Source organism: Camellia sinensis, chromosome 7 (genome assembly GCF_055761805.1).
Source record: "Camellia sinensis isolate YWXY chromosome 7, ASM5576180v1, whole genome shotgun sequence".
Lineage (NCBI taxonomy): Eukaryota > Viridiplantae > Streptophyta > Magnoliopsida > Ericales > Theaceae > Camellia > Camellia sinensis.
The window spans coordinates 164587725-164611474 of NC_138967.1; the positions used below are offsets into that span (position 1 = coordinate 164587725).

General features: G+C 35.8%; 4 protein-coding genes across 4 annotated transcripts; 3 read left to right on the plus strand and 1 right to left on the minus strand.

Annotated features, from left to right (window-relative positions):
* The first annotated feature begins 419 nt into the window (after window positions 1-419).
* Window positions 420-10458, plus strand: LOC114270921 (cytochrome P450 736A117-like). Its single transcript, XM_082879692.1, has 2 exons — window positions 420-987; window positions 9782-10458. Exons 1-2 carry the CDS (start codon window positions 451-453, stop codon window positions 10007-10009), a joined length of 765 nt encoding a protein of 254 aa, XP_082735818.1. The 5' UTR covers window positions 420-450; the 3' UTR covers window positions 10010-10458.
* LOC145794908 (serine/threonine-protein kinase EDR1-like) lies at window positions 4118-5999 on the plus strand. The gene is made up of 4 exons (XM_082877241.1): window positions 4118-5317; window positions 5524-5592; window positions 5660-5709; window positions 5819-5999. The coding sequence occupies exons 1-4, from the start codon at window positions 5195-5197 to the stop codon at window positions 5997-5999; spliced, it is 423 nt and encodes a 140-aa protein (XP_082733367.1). The 5' UTR covers window positions 4118-5194.
* Window positions 6466-9005, plus strand: LOC145794909 (putative E3 ubiquitin-protein ligase RZFP34). Its single transcript, XM_082877242.1, has 6 exons — window positions 6466-6510; window positions 7493-7536; window positions 7881-7921; window positions 8035-8117; window positions 8231-8524; window positions 8721-9005. Exons 1-5 carry the CDS (start codon window positions 6466-6468, stop codon window positions 8324-8326), a joined length of 309 nt encoding a protein of 102 aa, XP_082733368.1. The 3' UTR covers window positions 8327-8524; window positions 8721-9005.
* A 1832-nt stretch (window positions 10459-12290) lies between the features above and the next one.
* Window positions 12291-15011, minus strand: LOC114270922 (cytochrome P450 71A1). The gene is made up of 2 exons (XM_028212535.2): window positions 13924-15011; window positions 12291-13054 (listed from the first exon to the last, which is right to left on the minus strand). Exons 1-2 carry the CDS (start codon window positions 14869-14871, stop codon window positions 12422-12424), a joined length of 1581 nt encoding a protein of 526 aa, XP_028068336.2. The 5' UTR covers window positions 14872-15011; the 3' UTR covers window positions 12291-12421.
* Between the last annotated feature and the right edge of the window lie 8739 nt (window positions 15012-23750).

The following is a 23750-nucleotide window of genomic DNA, read 5'->3' on the forward strand; positions in this document are numbered from 1 at the left end:
TAAGTGGTGACTCTGTATCTGGCAAAGCAGTCCATGTTTGGCACTTCTTTCAAAAAAAAAATCTGTTTTCAAAAACAATTTGCCGGATTTGGACTCTTTGATGATTCATCGGTCTTGCATTGCACTTTGCGAGATTAGATACAGGACCGTGACTTTGAGTCCTGAACTGTGGTGAGCCCAAATGAACAGAATGGGACTCATCCTCCCGGGATGTTCGGGGACGTCTACACACCGCTCTCTCCAAACCCTAGCTCGGCGTCATGGCCCCCTCATCCTCCTCCACCTTGGGAACATCCCCACTCTCATAGTCTCCTCAGCTGACTTCGCTCGAGCGGTCATGAAAACCCATGATCTCTTCTTCTCAAACAGGCCCAACGCAACCATCTCGCGACGCCTCCTCTATGATTTAAAATCTTATCTTTAGCCCCCTACGGCGACTACTGGCGACAAATGAGAAGCATATGTGTCTTACAACTTCTAAACACCAAAAGGGTTCACTCGTTTCAACGAGTAAGAGAAGAAGAGACTATCGCCTTGCTTGAAAAGATTGAAAACCGGTCTTCTTCTCCGATGGACTTAAGCGAAATGTTGGCTTCGTTTACGAATGATGTGATTTGTACGGTTGCGTTTGGGAGGAAGTTTAGTGAAGGTGAGAGAGGGAAGAAGTTTAAGGAGTTGTTGTTAGAGCTTGGTGCATTGTTCGGTGTTTTTAATGTGGGTGATTTTATACCATGGCTTGGTTGGGTGAACTATGTGAGTGGTTTGAATGGGAGAGTGGGGAGGAATTTTAGGGAGTTTGATTGCTTTCTTGATGAGGTTATTGATGATCATATGGGGCAATGGAGGAGTGGAAGAAAAAAGGGTGGTGGTAAAGGGGAAGATGATGAGCAAATGGATTTAGTGGATGTTTTGCTTGAAATTCAGAAAGATAGTAGCATGGATGTTGGTGCTTCCTTGGGTAGAGATAACCTCAAAGCTATTATTTTGGTATGATTTCTAATTTTTTGTTAATTTATCTTTTTGTGATATTTGGGAAGTAACTTTTTTCAGCGGGTTTTTTTGGTTAAAAATTTAATATGTTTTGGATTTGTTTTTTTTTTTTATTATTATTATTATGAAAAAAAAGTGTAAAATGTAAAGTGAATGAAAGAAAATATTTGACTTTTTTCTATGGGTTGAAAACTTTTTGGCTAAAATTTCATCTAGCTAATAGTTAAAAGGGGAAATTAATTACAATTCAGTTTTTTTTTTTTTAATTACAAATTCAAGAAAAATTTTATAATTTTAATTAGGAAAAAGTACACTGGTAGTCCTTACATTTTGCCACTTGTGTCATTTTGATCCATATAGTTTCATTTGGCTCAATTTTTTATCCTTAATTTTTGATTTTATGTTAATTTGATTCAATTGATAACCTTTTTAAAGTTTTAGATAGAAAGTAATTACTAAGTTAATTAACATTAAGTAACTAAATTAATCAAGTTTATAATTTTTTTCATTAAAAGCATGACACATGCTACTCATAATCGAATCAATTTGAGATAAAGAGAACCAATTGAAATTACAAGAATCAAAATTACACAATGGACAAAAGTACAATGACAAACGGTGTAATTTTTTTTTTAATTATTAATATTTGTCAAGTATACCATTAATCTAAAACTTTTCTTACACTAGATTTTAATATTCACACTACAGGAAATCAAGGAATTAACGGCGTTTTATTAAACATCACGTTTTCTAATTTTTAACGGCGTTTTTTAACCGCCGTATATTTTTTAACCAAAACGGCACCGTTTTCTAGTTAAAGGCGTTTAAAAGCGCCTCCAAAGGCGGTAGATACACGCGCCCCTTTTTTTGAAGCCCTTATGTTTAAATCTGAGCCCACTCTCTTATACGCATGCATCTCTCTTACCTTGTACGCAGACATCTCTCTCTCTCAGCGACGAAGAAGACGGAGGAGATAACTCTTGGAAGAAGCTTCGTCTCTCGAAAGATCAATCGGCTGTTCTTGAAGAGAACTTCAAAGAACACGAGCTCCATTGGCTGTTCAGAGCGATTTCGAAGAGATTTCGAAGATTCAGATCGATATCAATCGGCTGTTTCGAGCGATTTCGAAGATTCAGATCGATTTTGGGATTTAGAGCGATTTCGAAGCTCCGTCGCCACCGTCATCTGCACCGGCAAGGTAGTGTGCTCCATCGTCTCTCTCTCTTTCTCTCTAGATCTCATACTGATTGTACCTTTATAAGGGTTTCTGGTTCTGAGTTGGTTCAGAAGTATATTGGTGAGGGCTGTCGAATGGTTAGATAACTTTTTGTTATGGCCAGGTTTGTCCGACTTCATTGATAACATTGTTATTGCAAAAAAATTATAATATCTTGTATATCAGGTTAATAAATCTTTTTAGTCTACTGAAGTGTTATATAGTTCCTCTTACATGTTTTATGTGTGATTTATTTTTGTTTTTATTGCACAGGGAGCATGCTCCATCGATCATCTTTATGGATGAAATCGACAGCATTGGATCTGCTTGAATGGAATCTGGATCTAGTAATGGTGATAGTGAAGTGCAGGGGACGATGCTGGAGCTTCTCAATCAACTGGATGGATTTGAGCATCTAACAAAATCAAAGTACTGATTTCTTGTTTCATTCTCTTAAACTAGCAACATGTGTGTGCACCTATGTTAGTTATCTGCTCTCTTACTCTTATGTTGACTCTAAGCAACAAATGAGTTAGCCTTGGTTTATTTAATGTTAAATGCCCTAGAATCCTAGTACCATCATGTTTATTCCTCCTATTTTTTTAATTTATTTTTAAAATTTTTAATTTTTTAATACTAGAAATTAGAGATAGCATGGATAAAGAAAACTAAATTGTTTTTTAAGGTTGCTGGCTGGATTCATACTCCACTTGTTGCATTGGATATATATATCAAGTGATTAATTCATATTTATGACTCTCAAATTGTTTTTGTATTGAAAAAATGGAAACAGAGATGCCGGGAGTGGTATCGGTGTTTAGGAATAACAGGTATCATGTTATTACAATTACTGAGTACTTAAGGTTGGGTATTGGGTATTTGGTGTTTAGGAATAACAGTTTTCACTAATCATATTTGGTTTCTCTTGCGAATAATTGATGTCATTGCACTTTAGTGTGTCATGATGAAGGACGAGTGATCTATTTTTTGCTCATCATTCTATTCTTTTGAAGGTTATTCTTTCTGATGCCAATGTTCCTGGTGAAGGGGAACATAAAATTATGTCGAATATTTGTCTTCAAAGAAACCTTCCTGGTTATGATCCTAACACACGCCATTGCTTGTATGGTTTGGTACGTCTTCTCTATCCTATTTGTGAATCTATTATAAATTTCTTTCTGTTTTGCTGTTCTTTAGTGTTATTGCAATGTTCTTATTGGAATTTTAACATGTTGCTACATAGCAGGATGCTGATTTAATCATGTTGGCTTTGGCTACCCATGAAGTCCATTTTGCAATACTCAGGGAGGTTAGTGTATTACGATAAAATAATTCATTTTTTTTGAAGACTCTTGACTAACATTTTTGGTTCAAATTTGCACGATTGTTTAAGTTGGGAAAATGGTTAGGTATGGAAATGAGAAATAAATGCCATGTTTGGTTTGATTTTCTGAGTCTGTCTACACAATTTACTTGTCAGGTCGTATTTACCGCTGGACAACAAGATTGGGTCATTTAGCAGCAGACTGCGAAGGTAAGGCAAAGAGAAAGGCTAGGGATTTTGATGAGAAAGGTGATGCTGATGTCGTGCCCAAAAAGCCTTATCAGGTCTGTTTTGTATACACTTTTGAAACAAAAAACATTAACCTGCACTTCAATTTATTTTTCAGGTCACCTATCAAACTGAATTTATCTAGTTTGTGAGTTTATTTGGAATCCGATAAGCTTACAGTTAGTAGCTGGCCAGTGCTAGATCAGATGATTTGGAAATTTGAGAGATTAAATCTATATTCCTCATCAAGTTAAGACATTTTATTTCGGATTGACTATTGAGTGAGTTCATTCTCTCGTCTCTACTTGTAGCATCCATTCTAGGGGAACCTACATGGATCTCAAACACCACACCAGAAGGCTAAATAGGTAAGTTTCTTCAAAGGGCTATCAGTCCACCAGCAGCAGCCCAGTAAAAATTTAAGGTTGTGTTTGGATGTGCAGAATCATTTTATTGTTTGGTGGTTATTGTTTGGTGTTGTTTTATCTTATTTGTTTTAAAATTTGCACCTAACCCCTTTATAATTTTTTTTGGAACTAAATGTTATATGAGGATCTACCTGCAATTGACTGCCTTGAAGATCACAAAAGACCAAGTTCATCACATTTGAGAAGGAAATAAGATTTAATCTTTGTTGATGAATTACCCTACAGATGAAGAGAAGCAAAAGTGGATAGGCATCTGAAAGCAACCTCAACAATCTGGCTGCTCTCTTAGGGCAGAGGCGTAGTATGCCTCCTCACAGCTGCAAGGCCTTTATCTTGAAACATGTATTTATCTTGAAATTTGAGTTGTGTTGGTTTGACACTAACTGACCTTTTTATTTTTTTGTGTTTTTGTGTCAAGTTGCTTTCAAGTTTGTGTTGATAAATAGTCAACCCTAACCTTCCAACTTGGTGTCTGATTCGTGTCATGTTAAAAATTCTCACCCCTACAATTTCATAAGTTTCATGCTTTTATTAGAATGTTAACTTTTGTCATTGTTCAATCCAAGAAAGTCATATTTTGAAAATTTATTTGGGACTTCTAGTTTTGAGACATCTAAAATTGAGTAAATGTTTGCTACGTGTTTTTCTTTTAACTAATTATTTATTTATTTTTTATCACTTAAGTGGTACTGGTATACTATATTATTTTTGTATCAGGTCAAATTTTATGTCCCTCTTCTCCACGTCTCCATCTGCTGGGGCTTCCAACATGCTCTTTGCACAGTTTTGCTCTTTGAATTGCAATCCTAATTGACATCAGCACCCTAAACCTTAAAGTTGCCAGAGTTTGTCTAAGTTAAACAGGCTCCAATATTCCTCCCTCGCCTCTTTCTTATGTTTGAAGTTCTACTATTCATGTTCTGAAATAGTCAAGCAGTAGAAAACTGGCAAGCCACAAACAATACATTAGTTTGATAATGTAATTTACAAGTCATTTGTTTTTCCATTATGCTTGATATGGTCTACCTTAATTTCACTTGTGTTTTTCTGCAAGTCTCATTTCTTATAGGTTGCTTTGGACAAGCACTAAGGACTCCAAACCTTCTTGTTGATAAAAACTGGGTTGTTAAGGTTTGCTGAAATTAGAACTTGGCATTTGAAATCTCCCATTCCTTCCTTGATTATCCAATTGTTGCTGTATTTAATGTAATCTAGAAAATGCGTAGTTAACAATGCCGTGACTCACCATGGACTTCGTCTCTTTTACTAAGATCTAGACTTTTTCATGCTTAAGGATGTTTTTCTGAAACTTCTCTAATTTATTGTTGTCTCTACAGGTTTGTGATTTTGGCTTATCACGAATGAAGCACAATACTTTCCTGTCTTCAAAATCTACTGCTGGAACGGTAATTGATGTCAGGATAGAATGTTATATTATATCAATTATACTGAAGCTGTGCCATTGAACTGCAGGCGGAATGGATGGCCCCTGAGGTTTTGAAAAATGAACCATCCAATGAGAAGTAGGTTTATTTTTTGTGTTAGACTTGAAAGCCATGCTAGAGAGTTTAATTCATTTTTTAATGTTTCATTCAAGTCTTGCTGATAAAATAATTGCGGACTGGTTTGCAGGTCCGATGTGTACAGCTTTGGCGTGATATTGTGGGAGTTGGCAACTTTACGTGTGCCATGGACTGGGATGAACTCAATGCAAGTTGTTGGAGCTGTTGGATTTCAAAATAGACACCTTGACATTACAAAGGAGATTGATCCAATGGTTGCAGAGATAATAACAGATTGTTGGCATTGGTAAGTTGTCAATTTTGTAATTATCTGTTTTGTTGCTGGTACATTGGACTATAATCTTTCTCAGCATTAGAGGATTTGTGCACAATTATGAGTTAGTATGAACCCTAAAATTTTATTAGCTTCTATTTCCACACGGAAAACACTCTGTGCACATCATCTCTCAATGTACACACTAATTGATTTTGAAACTTGACTTTTTGCTCAGTACACAACTTATCACGTCAAGAATACCCTCACTTCTTTAACCTTAAAACCTAACCCTAGCCATTAGTTGCCACCACCTCCAAACCCTAACCCTCAACACATCACAGATTCACAGCGCCTTTTCTAGCCTCCACCACCGTGACCCAGCCCCCTCCCCCACCCTCATGCCACCGTCCTCCACCCTCGCAGCACCTTGAAACCCTAGACCTAGGAAGAAGACTGTATCCCCACCGCACCTTGAAACCGTAAATCTAGGAAGAAGAAGAATGGAAAGGGGTGGTGGAGGAGGGGAGGAGGCTGGGGTTACCCTGGCATGCCTGATGCAATGGTGGCTTTATGCATCTTTGTGCTAGGCAATGTGCAGGGACAGTTGTATAGTACCTAGAGCTGCAGCTATGTGTGGATCTGCCTTAGGCATGTGTGGATCTGCCTTAGGCATTGGGGGGGGGCTGATGAGATGTGGGAGTACCTAATTTAATGTTCTCCTGCACTTCGGGGTTGGGTGAAGTGTCTATATCCTTTTAGCATGTCCAACATGCTACATCACTTTTTTGAGATCTGTGTAACATTATGGCAGATGATTACGGTATCTTGGGGAGGTTCTAGAGAAGAAGCTTGAATTCTGTTTTGATCATGTTTGTCAAAAATGTGCTTATTCTTAGTTGATACTCATCTTACAGGCTTATTCAACACATATTAGTTTCATGTCCACCCCCATTTATCATGTGAGACAACTATTTTTGTGGTTGGATGTGATGCTTGTGAGAGAAAAAATGAAATAATTATGGGTTTGATGTGACATTTTGTTTTATTAGCTATTTTAACCTATTTTATCTTTTTGTAAATTTTAGTCCAAAAAGCCAAAAAATAGCCTTTGCCAATGTATCAACTTTTTGGTGTATGGTCTATTGGCTATGAACTTGGGAGGACTTTTAACTAGTATCTGTCAGCTTTTTGTGTTTAAATTTTCATACTAAAGTAATATACATATATTAACTTGGTTATTGTGATCCAACCTTATCTTTTTTGGTCATATTCTTTGTATGCCTGAAGTATTTGTCCAAAGTATTTTGAAGCTGAGGCAAGGTCTGACTTGTGCTGGCCTTTAACACTAACATACCCTGCCTGAGTTGAACAGTGAAAAAAGGGAGGCTAAAATGGAATGTCATTGGGATAAACTCTTCAACATACACACACATACAGGGACTACCTCATTTGCTGAAACACATGATGCTTTTACTTTTGAGTGGACGATGTGTGCTGATCTGACCATCTTATTTTGTCATTTTGCAGACGTCAAAGAAACAATATCATTGCAATGGCTGTGGTATATGCAGGTATGAATCATTCATTGTCTCAGTTTAACATATGTTTTTAGCATCTGTGTTTGATATCTTGTTTAAAGCAACGAGAATAGTTCCAAACTGATGGATGTGAAATGAAGGTGAAGTTTAGTGCTTGGTGTCTATGCACAAAATTTCAAGTTAGTGGGTCTTTTTTAGAAGGAAAGCAATCGACATTGTGCAAATGATCAAATTTAACAAGAGTGTCTCCTTAAGATTAGGATTAATGTTGAAGGTCAATTTCCCATTAGAGCAAGAATGTAAATAGTTAAAAGATTGTCCTTAACACTCAATGCCTAAAGTCACATACATATTTTATTCTCTTGCTTTTGTTACAGAATTGGCGGGTGGGAGAATTTCTTCCATTGCAATAAATGCCGTAAGTCTCTGTTCTTTCCTGTATTGGTTATATGTCATATAGGTGTTTTGATTACGTTTATGTTAGTATATTTTAATTGTTTGTGCTAATTATATTGTGGACATACCTTTTAGGATGCTGCTACTCGGTTCTTTTGAAGAATAGCCATCCCTGTGTTGAAGGAGCAATGCATAATGACTGCCCTGTTTGCTTTGAGGTATTTGACATTATCCATATTTGCTTTGGTTCTTCCTATACTATAATGATTTCAGTGTTTTATGTTTTAGTACGTGTCCACAAGCACATGCTAATCAAAAGCGGTTTCTGCAGTATCTATTTGAGTCGAGAAATGATGTAACCGTCATGCCCTGTGGGCATACTATTCACGAGAGCTGCTTAAAGGATATGCATGAACATTATCGGTGAGGGTCTAAAGAATTAATTCTCGGGTAAATGGTTTTGAGAAATATATATTTTTTTTGTATGTATTAATTTACTTGGTTATTGAATGGGTATGCATGTCCTATCTGCTCCAAGTCAGTCTGTGATATGTCGAAGGTATGGGAGAAATTTGACATGGAGATTGCGGCTACACCCATGCCCAAACCTTACCAAAACAAGATGGTCAATCTCTCTCTCTCTCACTCTCTCTCAAAATTCATTGGATATTTTGCAGTCTCTCTCTCCCTCTCTCTCTCTCTCTCTCACTCTCTCTCAAAATTCATTGGATATTTTGCAGTCTCTCTCTCTCTCTCTCTCTCTCAAAATTCATTGGATATTTTGCAAGAGGAGATTTACTAATGTGAATTTGGTGTTACAGGTCCGGATCCTCTGTAATGACTGTGGAACCAAATCAGAAGTGCAGTTTCACATAGTAGCTCAGAAATGCCCCAACTGCAAGTCTTATAACACACACCAAATAAGAGGAATTTGAATTGGAATGGTTACACAATTGATCGCTCGCCGATGCTGTTGACTTTGGGGTTCACCTTGTTCATGAAAGATTGAGTGACTCGTCCTATTACCACCGCTTGTTTAGTAGATATTCTTGCATCCATCTATTTCCATTTTGTATTTTTCACATTTTTTTCAAGCATATTAGACTCTCTTTTACCTAATCAATTTTAGTGGAATATATTTCTTTACCCCATCAATTCCAGACCTCCCTCTCTTTAACACATTTGGATATTATATTGTGGACATACCTTTTACGTTTATTCATTTTATGTGTTTCAAACTATTTTGCTCTCAAATAATTTGGATAAAATTAGTACAATTTCCCAAAAAAAAAAGAAAAAAAGAAGAAGGATATGACGGCGTTTCTACAAACGCATCTTAAACCATAAATACTAACAGTCATATTTGTTTTAAAAAGATATAACGGCGTTTTTTTAAAAACGTCGCTAAATATCGTCAGTGACGTCAGGTTGTGTTTAGGAGGACATTTGGAGGCGTTTTTAAAAACGCCGTCTATACTAATATCATGACGTTTTTAAAACGCTATAAAGCTATAGCGACGGCCGCGTCCTCGGCGTTTGGTGCTAAGCGTCACAAAAAGAATTGGCGGCGTTTTTAACACTTTTAGCGGCGTTTTTTAAACGCCACTAAAAGCTGAATTTCTTGCAGTGTCACATAGTTAAAAGGAAATCCATTCAGTACTATATGCATCTTATGCTACATTTTTCTAATATTTGTTACGCATTTTTGTACTAAATGTTATGTTACAATAATTTGTAACATAAAAATTGTCGTTAGCCGATGAATCTTGACTGTAATGTTCATTTTGTCATCAATGCAAAATGCCTTATCTAGTTTTTGTATTCTAACAAAGGATCATAAAAACTATAGTAATAAACCTAATCCATTTATCATTCTTTGTAGGATATGTTTGCTGCTGGAGCGGATACCACCTACACAGTATTAGAATGGGCTATGACTGACTTGCTAAGGCACCCTACAACAATGAAGAAACTCCAAGAGGAGGTTAGAGGAATTGCCCCTAAAAAAGCAAACTTAAGTGAGGATGATCTTGAACAAATGCATTATTTAAAAGCAATAATCAAAGAGACTCTTCGGCTACACCCTCCGGTGCCATTACTAATTCCTTGAGAATCAACCAAACATGTCAAATTACAAGGCTACGACATCCCGACCAAAACAAGAGTATTCATCAACGCATGGGCTATTGGAAGAGACCCTTTATCATGGGAAGAGCCAGAGGAGTTTCGACCAGAAAGGTTCTTGAATAGTTTGATAGACTTCAACGGACAAAATTTTCAATTTATTCCATTTGGGTCTGGAAGAAGAGGGTGTCCTGGAATTGTATTTGCTATTGCCAATCTTGAGCTTGTGTTAGCCAGTCTTGTGCAAAAGTTTAATTGGGCGTTGCCTGGAGGGGTAACAGGGGACAATATGGATTTAGCTGAATCTTCGGGGATGACTAGTCATAGAAAGTTTCCCTTAATCCTTGTTGCAACTCCTTGTTTCTGAGGTTATTGTTTGATTATTTCTTGAACCATTATGTGACTCAATTATTAATATTTTCACTGCTTTGATCATGTGAGCCTAAATTTTGTAATCTCGAAAACTTTGTTAGCCATGTCATCATCTTTAAAACCAGTGATCATGTTAAGCGAGTTGGTTATCCAATTATATCGATGATTAAAAAAAAAAAAGACTAAAATTTGCTCTTTAAGGGAAATTATTATTTAAGAGATAGGAATATCAATGGATTACTGCTTCCCATAAATTATCTTCAATAAAAAGACTTGTATAGGCACCAAAAATTCAAAATTTTGAGGACCATGAAATTTGAAACAAAATCAAATGATTCTACAATAATCCAAAAAAGCTAAAAAATTACTCAGTGCGATCATCTTTTCAATCACACTTGAAAATCATGTTAACTTCACATAATGAGTGAACTGAAAAAATACCAAACAGTGAAAAATATGGTCGCCGAAATAATTTTTCTGTTGAAAAATATTAGGGAGCTCTAAAATATGAGTTCTAAAGGAACTCTAGGGGGTGGGTCCCATCTATTAATGTGGTGTTTTGGCCTTAATTTTTTTTTTTTTTTTGGTATAAATTTTCATATCATTAGAACTCAATTAAAACTCTAAAATAGGAAATATATCATTACTGTTTTCTATTATAGCGGTACATAAACAAGGCCCAACCCAATCAACAATCTGGCCAAAATCAATCCAAGGGGATAAATTTTCGGGGGTTTGTTCAACATTACGAGGATGTTTGGGAGGAGGAGTTTGAGGCTAAAATAGCCTCAAAACTAAAAAAAAGCCAAAAAGCTCTTAAATTAACACTTTATAAATAAAAAAATATATATATATATATATTTAGCTGGTGCCGTGGGAGAGTGTAGGCACCGCCTACACGGTCAATTGACAAGTTGTCTCATCCCTTGATAAATGACGATTTTGCCCTTTTATATTAATTTTGAAAAATGTGATATTAGGGATAAATTTGTCATTTTACTTTTAAATATCATTTCAACACATTTTTCAATACAACAACTCAAATAAAAATCCATACCATCTTCCTAAACACAAAAACTAAAATAGCCTATTAAAATAGCCAAAAAGTCAAAAAGTCTGTAAAATAGTCACTTCCTAAACACCCATTATGTTCGGTCAAAAAAAAAAAAAAAAGTTACCGCGCAAGTGAAATTCCAAAGAAAAGAAAACGATTTTCTCTTCGATCTCTTTTTCGTCCCTGATAAACCCCACTTGTGAGTCCTCACACTCTCTCTCCATTTCTTTAAAAATCAAATTTTAATGCAGTAACTTTAGTCCTAATTTGTTTTAGCTTTTAGTTTTGGTTTAACTTATGTGCCCTAATGACTAATGATGGAATAGTCCCCCCCCCCCCCACAAAAAAAAAAAAAAAAAAAAAAAATCTGTTGGTTATTTTTATCTTATTGTACCTTGTTTGGTTTTGCTTGGTTTTTTAAGTCTCTGGGTAGTGCTGCATCATCTTGGTTGGCATCTCGCTAACCTTCGAGTGTGTGGATTTGGTCTCTGCATATATAATTATGTTATTTACCATTTTACTTGAATTTAGGTAGAGACTTGGGTTGTGTTTGGTTCGTGTGGAAGGATTTAGAAAAGGTAGGGAAAAGATGTGTAAATTGTAGGCTGTGTTTGATTTATGGGTTTGCGGAGGAATTTGAAATAGGAAAAGGAAAAGGAGTGTGAAATTTGCACACAATCTAAAAGTAAACCTGACTTCAAGTATGGGTTCAATTTTTGTAAATCATTTGTGTCAATTTTACCTAAAAATATGAGTAACAATATATTTTTTTCAATGGTATTTCTGAATTTAGTGGTGTCAATGGACACCACATCAAGCTATGCGGTTCAAGAGACTTGAATAATAAAACAATAGCCTTTATTTCAAGCTTTATATAGTTGAGCAGAAAACAAATTAACATACTAGGAGGAAACAAATTAGGAGCTATCACAAACATTGATTTTATGTGACCATATATATATGGATGATCACTTAGGTGATGAATGAAGGAGAGTGCAAAACTGGAACAAGTTGAAGAGGAATTTTCTTGTGAACAACCAAGGAAGTAACCTCACTCATGTCGAAGTCCTCGTCCCTACCTGGACCACTTGGGTACTTCCAGTCAAACCAATACAAGAGGTTTGCAAGCACATATTCAACTATTAGGACTCCAAATGAGAAACCAGGGCAGCCTCTTCGGCCGCCACCAAATGGGATGAAATTGAAGTCTTGGCCCTTAAAATCAATAAGGCTGTTAGCAAATCTCTCTGGAACGAAATCTTCTGGATTGTCCCATAATTTGGGATCCCTATGAATTGCCCATGCATTGATGAACACTCTAGTTCTAGGAGGAATATCATAGCCTCCCAATTTAGTACTCTCATTGCCAATCGATTCTTGACGGAACAGGAAAGGAATTGGAGCATGTAACCTTAGAGCCTCTTTGACAACCCAGTTTAAGTAGACCATTTGATCAATATCATCTTCATTGACTTTTGATTTTTCTCCTACCACTCTTCTTACCTCTTCTTGAGCTTTCTTCAACTTAGTGGGATTTTTTATTAGTTCTGTCATTGCCCATTCTATGGCTGTCGAAGTAGTATCAGTTCCTCCAATAAACATGTCCTGCAATTGGCAAAGACACACAAAGTTGCATAGAGTTATAAAGATAGAGATGGAATCACTTCTAGCTGTAACTTCACTTACAGGTCACACGATAGACCTAATTTGAGAGTTCTTACAAACTTTAATATTGTTTAAGCTATTTACTATTAGTTAATACTACATTAAGAGAATTCTGGGTGTGTGTGGGCAGGTGAGGGATTGTTTTAAATATTGCTTTATATATATGTGTTGTAGCCAAAGTTTTAAATAGCAATATCAGGATACAAATTAGTATTAGCCGCGGTGTAGTGGTGTCGAGAGTATTGGAATACGAATTGGTATTAGGGGTCATGAATTTTTCAAAATAGCAACTGCAAAAAGGAGATTTATAATAGCCAAACTAGCCATATTGGTTGTGAACCAATTGTATTAGCATGTGAATTGGCTATGAACTGATATATATATCGAGAATTGAGCAATAAACATGATTTTTTTCATTCCCAGCAATATATTGGGATGTATCACTATCAAAATGGCTAGAACCATATACATACTGATTGATATGGTATATATCAGTGTTTAAAATGATTCTTGTAACGATATTTTTTTGGCCTTTCTAATACTGATAGAAATAAGTATATTGGTGGGAATGAAAATATCGTACTTATAACCCAATTTGTTATATGTATTATTTCATAACCGACTTAGGAAGATTAACCGTAGCACCGATTTAGGAAGATTAACCGTTGCTACCGCTAGTTCAGCAACTATGAAACTCTTTTTGCTACTAATAGATGATTTAAAAAATTTCACCACCGTGTCACCCAATTCACGACTGGTATACACACACATAGAGGGACACAGAGAGAGAGAGAGAGAGAGAGAGAGACCAGTAAAATTCCTTTAAGATTGTCTTGGGAGATATCAATCTCTAGCTTGCCTTCCTCCTGAAGATGAAGCAGAATTTCAATCAGACACTTATTACCAGGCTGATCATCATTTCCTTTTGAAGTTCGATATATTTCAATCACATCATCAAGGAAAGCATCTAATCCTTGTGAAGTGTCTTTGAGTCTTTTAACCAAACCAGTTAGTGCATCAATCCATCCAAAAGATGGGAAGAAATCTTGGAAGGAAAACTCAATCAAGAGCTCCATTCCGTTTCTCGCCAACTGTCCGAATCTCTTCTTATTATCCTCTCCTTCATACTTCTTCCCAAGAATACATCTGGATATTATGCTAGTCATGGTATCAACCAACATATCTCCAAGGTTGACAGAATTAGCTCCTCCATCAAGGCCCGTGTTGCTGCGTATCTTCTCAATCATCATCGCAACTTCTTCTTCTCTAACAAAATGGAATGATTGTACCCTTTTGATGCTCAGAAGCTCCAAAACACAGATTCTCCTCATTTGTCTCCAATACTCACCGTACGGAGCAAACCCTAGACTAGTGCATCCATACATTAATGCATCAGCAGCCCTTGTTTGGACTCTGTTTGCAAAAGCAATGTCATGAGTCTTCATGATTTCTTTTGCTATCTTTGCAGAGTTGACAACCAGAGTTGGAGCACCACCCAAGTATAGCAGCAACATAGGGCCATATTTTTCGGAGAGAGCATGGAGAGACCGGTGAGGGAGGTTCCCTAGTAAGTGAAGGTGTCCGATAACCGGTAGCCTAGGTGGTGAAGGAGGGAATTTGAATTTGCTAACACTTTTCTTGAATTTAAGCAGAAACAGGAGGAGGGAGGAGAGGAGGAGAGGGAAGACAAAGGGTTTGATTAGTGTTGTTTTGTAGAGCTCTTGCCACCATTGTTGCAACAGTGGTGTTAGACCCATTATTGCGCAAATGCTGCATCAAACTAATTGCTTGTCGTTGCTTGAAATTTATACACTGCCATCAGTTTACCTTTTTGATTGAATAAATAAACAAATGGCCCATTTTAATATATTTTTTTTATTTGTACTAATTTCTTATTGCCATCCTCATTAAACCTATGAATGTTTAGTTTATGTTATGCTACTCAGTGATTATGAATGTAATGATAATTTCAGCATTGTGTTTTGCAACAACAAATGATTGTGCATATGCTTGCCTTTGTTAAATGGAAAATGCTAAGCACTATTAAATAGGCCATGGTTTTTGCAACAACAAATGATTGTGCATATGCTTGCCTTTGTTAAATGGAAAATGCTAAGCACTATTAAATAGGCCATGGTTGATGCTGGTATATATGTGAAAAAAATTAATGAAATATGTAAAAAAAAAAAAAAATTGTATATGTGAAATGTGTATTAAATACTGAATCTTTTGACATTATTTGATCTTTTAACCAACACTCGGTGGACAATCATTAAGACTCTATTAAATTAGTGCTCAAGCTACCATTCTTTTAGGTGTGGTATTCTCTATCTTCATTTTTTTTTTTTATATCATTGTCTCAATATATTTGTAATTATTAAATTATGGTTCAAGATTTACCCGTCTTATAATTTTCTCATGATTTAAAGGTTGACAGTGCATTGTACAAGAACCAACTAGGCTTAGCCTAATTGACCATCATAGCTATCCTAAGGGCTTAGTCTTAAGGGAGAGGTCATGATGGAGAGTTGAATTAGGAGGCAAGTACTTGATGCTTTGCAAGAGTAGGGAGGTTAACTCCCATAGATGTTAATTTAACAACTAATAATTGACTTTTACCAATAATAAAAAAAAAAAAATAGTATATTGTACACGGGGAAAAAATTTGTTTAAAAGCAAAATATTTTTAATCATTAATCTTTCTTGTTGTAGTGTTAAATGAGTGTGATGCTATCACGAGAATATCAATAATAATTTACTTATCATCTTTATCAGGTTTGGTTTTGAGCCTATTATCATTGGTTTAGTAAAAATATTAAAGCAATAGCAGAGTGAGGTACTTATCAAACAACAGCTTGACTAATTCTGAGACCTTAAAATTAATATTTTGGATATTTCGGATATAAAAATGCTACATGCAACTCACTTGAAAAAGCTTTGTAACAAGTATCATTACAAGTTTGTTCAGTTGTTAACTTTATAGCCACCAAAGAATAATTTCTAACTTGAAGTATCTTGGATTGCCTTTAGGAGCCAACCCATCTAGGAGGGCAACATGGAAGCTTGTGGTGGTCAACTTTAAGAAGAAACTGTTAGATTGGAAGAGGAGGCTATTGTCTTTTGCTGGAAGAGTAACATTAATCAAATATGTTCTCTCTTCTCTGCCCGTTTACTATATGTCTCTCTTTAGGCTTCCTAGAAGTGTGGCAAAAGACCTGGACTAGATACAAGCAGCCTTTCTGTGGGGTGATTCAGATGTGAGGAGGAAAGTTCACTTAGTAAAATGGAAGGATTTAACCATGGATAAGAAGCAAGGTGGGCTGGGCATACGAAACTTAAGTATATTGAATAACATCCTTCTTGCTAAATGGTGGTGGAGGTTTGGGAAAGAAGACAGTTCGCTATGGAAACAAGTCATCTGCAGCAAGTATCAGTCAGAAGGAGGTAGATGGTTTCCATTTCATGTGGAGGCCAATAATATCTCACGGGTATGGAGTGACATTATTCTTGTTAGTGATTCTAATAGCAGTTTGTTCAATTATTATTTGGAGAATGTTGAAATCAAGATTGGTAATGGTGAAAGAATTAGTTTATGGGTTGATAATTGGTTGAGAACCATGTGCTTGAAGTCCCAATTTCCTAGACTCTATTACTTATCAGAGGATAGAGGCATCACCTTGCACTTGCAGTTGTCTAGGGCTAGTCATCAAAACAATTGGGAACTTAGCTTCAGAAGGCCCTTATTGGCATGGGAAAAAGATGAATTGCAGAGGTTAAGGGTTGTCTTAGGTGAGGACCCTGCATTGAGGTCGGATTCAATTGATTTGTTCTGGTGGAAATTTGATCTTTCAGGTATGTTTAGTGTCAAAAGTGCTGTTAAATGGTGTGAATCTCTGTTTAGTCCTTCTTTGGTAATTCCTGATTTGATTTGGCATAATCCCTCCCCTCCTAAAGCCCAATTTTTCTCCTGGATGGCTTGGAAATGGAGGATAAAGTCCTCTGAATACTTATATAGAATTAGCATCCTCAGTATAACAGTTAGCTCTGACTGTGTGTTTTGTCAAGCTGAGATTAAAACACTTAATCATGTGCTGTTACTGTGCCTTTTTACTTGGAAAGTTTGGTCCAACCTAATTAAGTGGTGGGGTTTGCATTGGGTCTCCCCTAACTCAATAGTCATGCTAATGCACTGGTGGCTGGGCTGGACGGTTAGAAAAAAGGAAAAACAAGTTTGGAGATCAATCCTAATTGCTGGTTTATGGTTCCTCTGGAAATGAAGGAATAATTATCTTTTCAATGGGTTGCCGCATACCTATGAAGATCTGCGTGTGCTTATTAAAGTTTGAGTGGCTCTTTGGCTAAAAACTCACTCAATTGGACAAGGGTACACAGTGAACGAGTTTGTGTTTAATATCCATCAAGTTAGAAGCTGTTTGTAGTGTGTCCGGTAGGGCTTTGTAGTAGAATTGCTACTGCTCTGCTTCAGATTCTATCTGGTTTACTCTGCTGCCATTTTGCTTCAGTTTTTGTTGCTTGGCTCGGGGTGTGTGGGTGATTGTCTAAATTGGTGAAGTTATGCTACTGGGTATAATTGAGAATCAATTTAGCTGCTGTTGCAGATTGGAGGTACATTGTTTGGCAGCTGCTGGTGCAGAGTAGTGCTGCTGTGAGAGGTGGAATTGCTGTTAGATTGCTACTGGTGTATGCTATTGTAGGGTGTATATTGCTGCTGGTGTATGATGTTGTTTGAGTTGTATGATGCTAGATTGCTGCTGGTGCATGCTGCTGTAGGGTGTATATCTGCTGGTGTATGCTGTATGATGATGTCTCTCTGGCTGCTGCTATTTGTTTGTTCTATTCTGTTGTCCTGCTTTCCACCTCCAGATCTGGTTTGTTGGCTGTGGCTGTATTACTGGTGGTCTTCTGTGTTAATTTTGCTCTGCTATTGTCTGGTTGCTCTGTTGTTTCCTTGTTTGTTCTCATGTCTCTTGGTTGGTTGCTCACCAACTTTGGAGGTGCTAGTAAATGATAGGATGACTTTCTTAGTGCCAACATAGTTGGGATGATTTAGCTTATCGTGATACCTTTGCACTCCCCTTTCTTTTTTGATGTTTGTTGTTTATGTACTTTGTACTTTGCTCTTACATTAATAAAGAATCTTTCTTTGCGTAAAAAATAAAAAATAAAAAATAATTTCTAACTGTCCAAATCCGAGGTAATTCAGGTCCAATTTGATTAGGTGGATGGGGTACCTTAAATTTTATATATATATATATAAATCTATAGCATGTCAAACTCCTCTCCAACAAATAAATATATTATTATATTAATTGAGGCCATTCTACAAAGGCCTCAAGGCAGTTGTTTATAACAAGATAAATATTATCAAAAACCTAATTAGTAGTATGTATAAATAAATAATATAATTCTATAATATGTTCTATAATTGAACAAATTAAATTAACATAAATTCCAACAGCAATCACAATCAACAAACAAAATTGTAAGGGTTAATTACACTCTCACTAAAATTTTACTTTGATTTTTTACTTTCAATTGAAACAATTAATTCCTATTCCTTGAATCAAATTGCAATGTCACTTTTCTATCCATTTGCCTTTTGTAAGGTGGAAAATTGTCATATGAAGTATATGTGACATTTTTTTGTCACATTAGCACCTTCATATTTGTACTAAAATCTCACTTTAGTCCTAACAATTTATCAAAATTTCACTTTTACTCCTCCACTTTTAATTTTTGTTAGCATTATTGAAAATAAATAGATGAAAAAGTGATATTGCAACTTGACTTAAAGTGTAAAGGGTTGATTATTACAATTAAAAGTGAATGAACCAAAGTGAGATTTTCATAGAAGTGTAGGGTAGTAATTTACTCAAATTGTAAATTCAAAGTAAGAGAAATAAAAGAAATTCTTTTTAGAAAAGAAAGAAATTGGTATTTTATATGGTTTACAATTTGGGTGGCAAACAAACCGAACTGAAATAGTGTTGCCAGTCAATCAAAGGGGATGTGATGCAATTCATGAAACAGTTTCACCTCAATTCTAAGTTGGTTTTTGGTATTAACAGCTCTTTTGTAGCATTGCTTCCCAAAATGATAACCCCTCCAGTATTAGTGATTTCAGACCTATTAGTCTCATAGGTTCTATGTACAAAGTGCTTTCAAAAGTATTATCTAGTAGGTTAAAATTAGTACTACCCAAGATCATTAGTGACTCTCAATCAGCTTTCATTGGAGGTAGAAGCATTTTAGATGGTGTGCTAGTTGCTAATAAAATTGTGGATGATTGGAAGAAGAAACAGAAAAAAGGTTTTGTTTTAAAACTTGATTTCGAGAAAGCATACGATTCAATTAATTGGGAGTTCCTCTGCTCTATGTTATCAAATTTCGGGTTTGGATCAAAATAGATAAGTTGGATGAAGGAGTGTGTTGTAACAGTGAAAATATCCATTCTGGTGAATGGTTCACCTACACCTAAGCTTAGCTCCCAAAGGGGTCTTAGGTAAGGTGACCCATTATCACCTTTTCTCTTTAATATTGTGGCTGAGGGCCTCAACATTTTGCTGAACATAGCTGTACAGTTGGGGTTGATTAAAGGAGCAACTATTGGTACCAATGATCTTACCATTACTCACTTACAGTTTGCGGATGACACAATATTGTTCTGTGAAGCAACAAGGGATGAGGTGCTTAATATCAAAAGGATATTAAAGTGCTTTGAAATATTGTCTGGATTGAAGATTAACTATCATAAGAGTGTGGTTTGTGGAATTGGAGTTAATGAAGTGCTCATTCAAGACTACGCCGCCATCTTGAACTGGTTACAGCAAAGTTTACCATTAAAATATTTGGGTATGCCCTTGGGAGCTAATCCAAGGAGAAAAAGGACTTGGCAACCTGTTATTGACAAATTCAAATCCAAGTTGGCTTCTTGGAAAAGAAGATTTTTATCTTTTGTTGGTAGGTTGACAATGATCAAGTCTGTGTTATCATCCCTACCTATTTATTACTTATCACTGTTTAAAATTCCTGAAGGGATTGCAAAGGAGATTGATAAAATTCAGTCTAGATTCCTTTGGGGGGGGTAATGCTCTTAGAAAGAAAATACATTTGGCCAAATGGGGGGAAATAACTCAAAGCAAAAGTAATGGGGGACTAGGCATTAGAAAGGTAAGAACCATGAATGATTGTCTTCTTTTGAAATGGTGGTGGAGATTTGGGTGTGAGAATGGAACTCTCTGGAAACAGGTAATTTGCAGCAAATACCCTGAGGTTGGTGGAGCTTGGTTGTCTTTGCCTGTAACAAGCACAAGGTTGTTTATGGTCCGAAGGGATATCTTGGGGGTTGGTGGAACTTGCCCTGAGCTGATGGAATTTTTTAAGGATAACACAAGACTTATAGTTGGCGATGGGAGAGAATCAAAATTTTGGATAGATAATTGGGTTGGTTCTGGGTGCATAAAAGATGCATTTCCTAGATTATTCTCTTTGTCTCTTAATAAATTTGAATCAGTGGCAGTGGTTAAAAGCAGGAGGTGTGGTAATGAAGAGTGGATTTTGGGTTTTAGGAGAAATTTGTTTCAATGGGAAATTGAAGAATTAAGGAGGTTGAAGGTATTGCTACTAAATGCACCTACTCTAAGGGATGGAGTGTTGGATACTTTGAGTTGGAATGCAGATAAGACTGGTAAGTTTACTGTTGCCTCTGCCTATAAAGGAAATGAATTTTCATCTAATGTTTTTGCACAAATAGGGAAATTCATTTGGAGGAATGTGGCTCCACCGAAGGTGCAATTTTTTGGGTGGTTGACATAGAAAGGGAGACTCAAGACAGCATGTTACCTTCAAAGAATTGGAGTCCTCAGTGCTGTTGTAAATGTTAACTGTATTTTCTGTAGAAATGAAATCAAAACTGTGAATCATGTGCTGCTGTATTCTCCTTTTAGTTGGAGGATCTGGTCCAATGTTCTTAATTGGTAGGAAGTCTCTTCGGTGATGCCGGGGTCAGTGACTGGTCTCTTGCAGTAGTGGCCTACTTATAGTCATAAAAAAAAGGTGAGGGTCATTTGGAAGGTCATATCACTGGCTGTGTTCTGGTCCATCTGGAGGCAGAGCAATGACAACCTCTTTAATGGTGCATTAATGGATTTGGAAAGGTTATGTAATTTTATCAAGTTAAGGATTGCATTGTGGTTTAAAGCTTCTAACCCTTCTCTTGGTTACTCAGTTAATGAGATTGTGTATAATCTCAAGCAGGTGTTAGTCTGCATTTTGCATAACTGGTGAAACTCTGCCTTCTGAATAGGGGTGTGTTCTGTTTATCTGTTTTGTCTGCTAATGTTTTTCTGTCTTGGTTGTCTGGTTCTGTGGTGGATTGGGTTTGTGCTCAGGTGTTGTGCTTGGCCTAACCAATTAGTCTTCTGCTCTTTGTCCGGTTGGTTGTTGGTTTGATTTGGTTGTTGGCCTGAATGGAGTTCATGGCAGCAGAGGTTTGGTTGGTTGTTTGCTACTAGTGTTGTGTGCTGAACTGCTGTTGTTTGCACTAGTCTCATCACTGCTGGTGTTGCTGATGTCTGCCTTGATGAAGTTTTTGATGTTGTGCTCAGGGGTGCAATACTCAGTTCTAGCTATAGTGCTTAACTCAAATCAGGTTGAACAATGCTTGGGGTGAAGGTGTTGTTGTTGAAGTTGTGTCTGATCTAGGTTGTAGTTGGGCTGCTTATGCTTGTGCAGCAGGAGCAGCAATGAGTTTAGGTGCTTGTTGGGGTTGCTTTTTTGGTGGTCTTAGGTGTTTGTTTTGCTTTTTTGGTGGTCTCACCAACTTTGAGCTTGGAGTTCTATGCTAGCAGATGATCGAGTGTGCATTTTGGTGCCAACCTGGTCGGGATTTTGGTATTACACAGTGATGCTCTTTGCACTCTCTTCTTTATTGATGTACTTTTTCATACTTTGTATGTTTTTCCATCAATAAAGCTTTTTTTTGCTGATAAAAAAGAAAAAGAAAAAAAAGAACCGAACTATTCGTAAACAATTCGTGCTCTACTCGTTTGAGTTCGGTTCGTTTACTAAAATAATGAGTTTGAGATCGATTTTTAAACTTGTTTATTAATCGAATTGCTTTCAAGTAGCCTAAGCTCAGCTTGATAAAACTCGTGAACATAAATAAAATAAATTAATATTTATTTTAATAATATATTAAATAAATTTTCATTAATTTGTTTTATTTTTTTATCTGTGTTTGGTGTTTCTAGAAATTTACATATTTGATTTTGATGAATACGCATTCTTGTATATTTTGCTCATAATTTTATAGTTTTTTTTTAATCTTAATAAGTAAATTAATTAAAAAAACTATTTCAAACTCAAACTCGAGATCAAACTCATCTCCTTCATGCAATCGAGTTGACTTGACCAGAATTTGAATTTATCAAATATTTAATGAGTCGAGCTCAATTTAAACTAGACTCAAGCTCGAGTCGAGCTCAAACTCAATTAATTATTAATAAACAAGCTAATTGCCTATCATTACTTCAATTTAAAGACCCACATCAACTTACTTTCTTGATCAAATAAGTAAACAAGGGCAGGTTTTCATTGCGGTTTAATTTGATCCACGGTTTCAAATTTATAATCCGCTTTTGAAACTGTCCTGTTATAATTAATACAAATATTTTCTTTTACCTTTAATAAAATATCAAAGTAAAATCAGTGTGAGAGATTTAAGATATGAAATTTATTACAAATTAGTATTATATAAATGAAAAATATTATGTAAAATTAGTTAGTGTTGCATATATGAAAATATTATGTAAATTAATGTTATATGTTATGTAAATACTTGATAATTGAATAAGATTATTCTTCAATAACTAGTAAATTGAAACTGCCTAAACTGTCTAGATTGCGATTTGATTATTTGTCAATCTGCATTCACGATTCGATTTATAATTTTATTCATAAACCGTACACACCACACATAACTTTAATTTAAATTACCAAAACAAAACACGAACCCAGTCAGTCTCCTCTGGTGAAACCCATGCCAAATGGAAAACTGCAGTCAATGATCGGTGGTTATGGTTGGTATAGGTCTAAAAAATTTATCAGTGCTGAAGCTAGTATTATTTTAGGTGTGGAATCTCTAAATTATTTGATATCATATCCCTTGCTTATTATATGTGTCATGGTGTTGGGGCATTGTCTTTGACTTCACGAAATGTTTAGGGCTTTGTCGTTTACAGCCCCATAATACTTGGTCCAGGTGGAAGATTGAGGTTTATTTTAAAGTTATGTTTGATTTATGAATTTAAGGTTATATAATTATATTTTATATATTTTTTCTTTCTTTTTTCAAATTACTATCAAAATCTATACACTGAACACTACCCAAGGGGGAAAAAATGATTCGTGTGTCAAAAGATTATAGGGTAAATACAAATACACGTTCTAAAATTTGTTTAAAATATAAATTATATTTTTTGTGATTTTAAAATTTTCATTTTGTCCCTTTAAGTTTCTAATCACATAACAAATGACCTATTTATTAATGAATCATCAAGTCAATTAATAATTTTTAATGATATTAGAAAAATATTTTAATTAAGAAGTATTTCCA

Excerpts from the sequence above, each read along its gene's own strand:
- LOC114270921 (XM_082879692.1), top strand. The coding sequence starts at position 451 with ATGAGAAGCATATGTGTCTTACAACTTCTAAACACCAAAAGGGTTCAC. Across the intron at positions 988-9,781 it reads ACCTCAAAGCTATTATTTTG|GATATGTTTGCTGCTGGAGC; the intron begins GTATGATTTCTA and ends CATTCTTTGTAG.
- LOC145794908 (XM_082877241.1), top strand. The coding sequence starts at position 5,195 with ATGCTTGATATGGTCTACCTTAATTTCACTTGTGTTTTTCTGCAAGTC. Across the intron at positions 5,593-5,659 it reads CAAAATCTACTGCTGGAACG|GCGGAATGGATGGCCCCTGA; the intron begins GTAATTGATGTC and ends ATTGAACTGCAG. Across the intron at positions 5,710-5,818 it reads AATGAACCATCCAATGAGAA|GTCCGATGTGTACAGCTTTG; the intron begins GTAGGTTTATTT and ends ACTGGTTTGCAG.
- LOC145794909 (XM_082877242.1), top strand. The coding sequence starts at position 6,466 with ATGGAAAGGGGTGGTGGAGGAGGGGAGGAGGCTGGGGTTACCCTG. Across the intron at positions 6,511-7,492 it reads AGGAGGCTGGGGTTACCCTG|ACGTCAAAGAAACAATATCA; the intron begins GCATGCCTGATG and ends GTCATTTTGCAG. Across the intron at positions 8,118-8,230 it reads ACTGCCCTGTTTGCTTTGAG|TATCTATTTGAGTCGAGAAA; the intron begins GTATTTGACATT and ends CGGTTTCTGCAG.
- LOC114270922 (XM_028212535.2), bottom strand. The coding sequence starts at position 14,871 with ATGGGTCTAACACCACTGTTGCAACAATGGTGGCAAGAGCTCTACAAA. Across the intron at positions 13,055-13,923 it reads ATCTTAAAGGAATTTTACTG|GACATGTTTATTGGAGGAAC; the intron begins GTCTCTCTCTCT and ends TGCCAATTGCAG.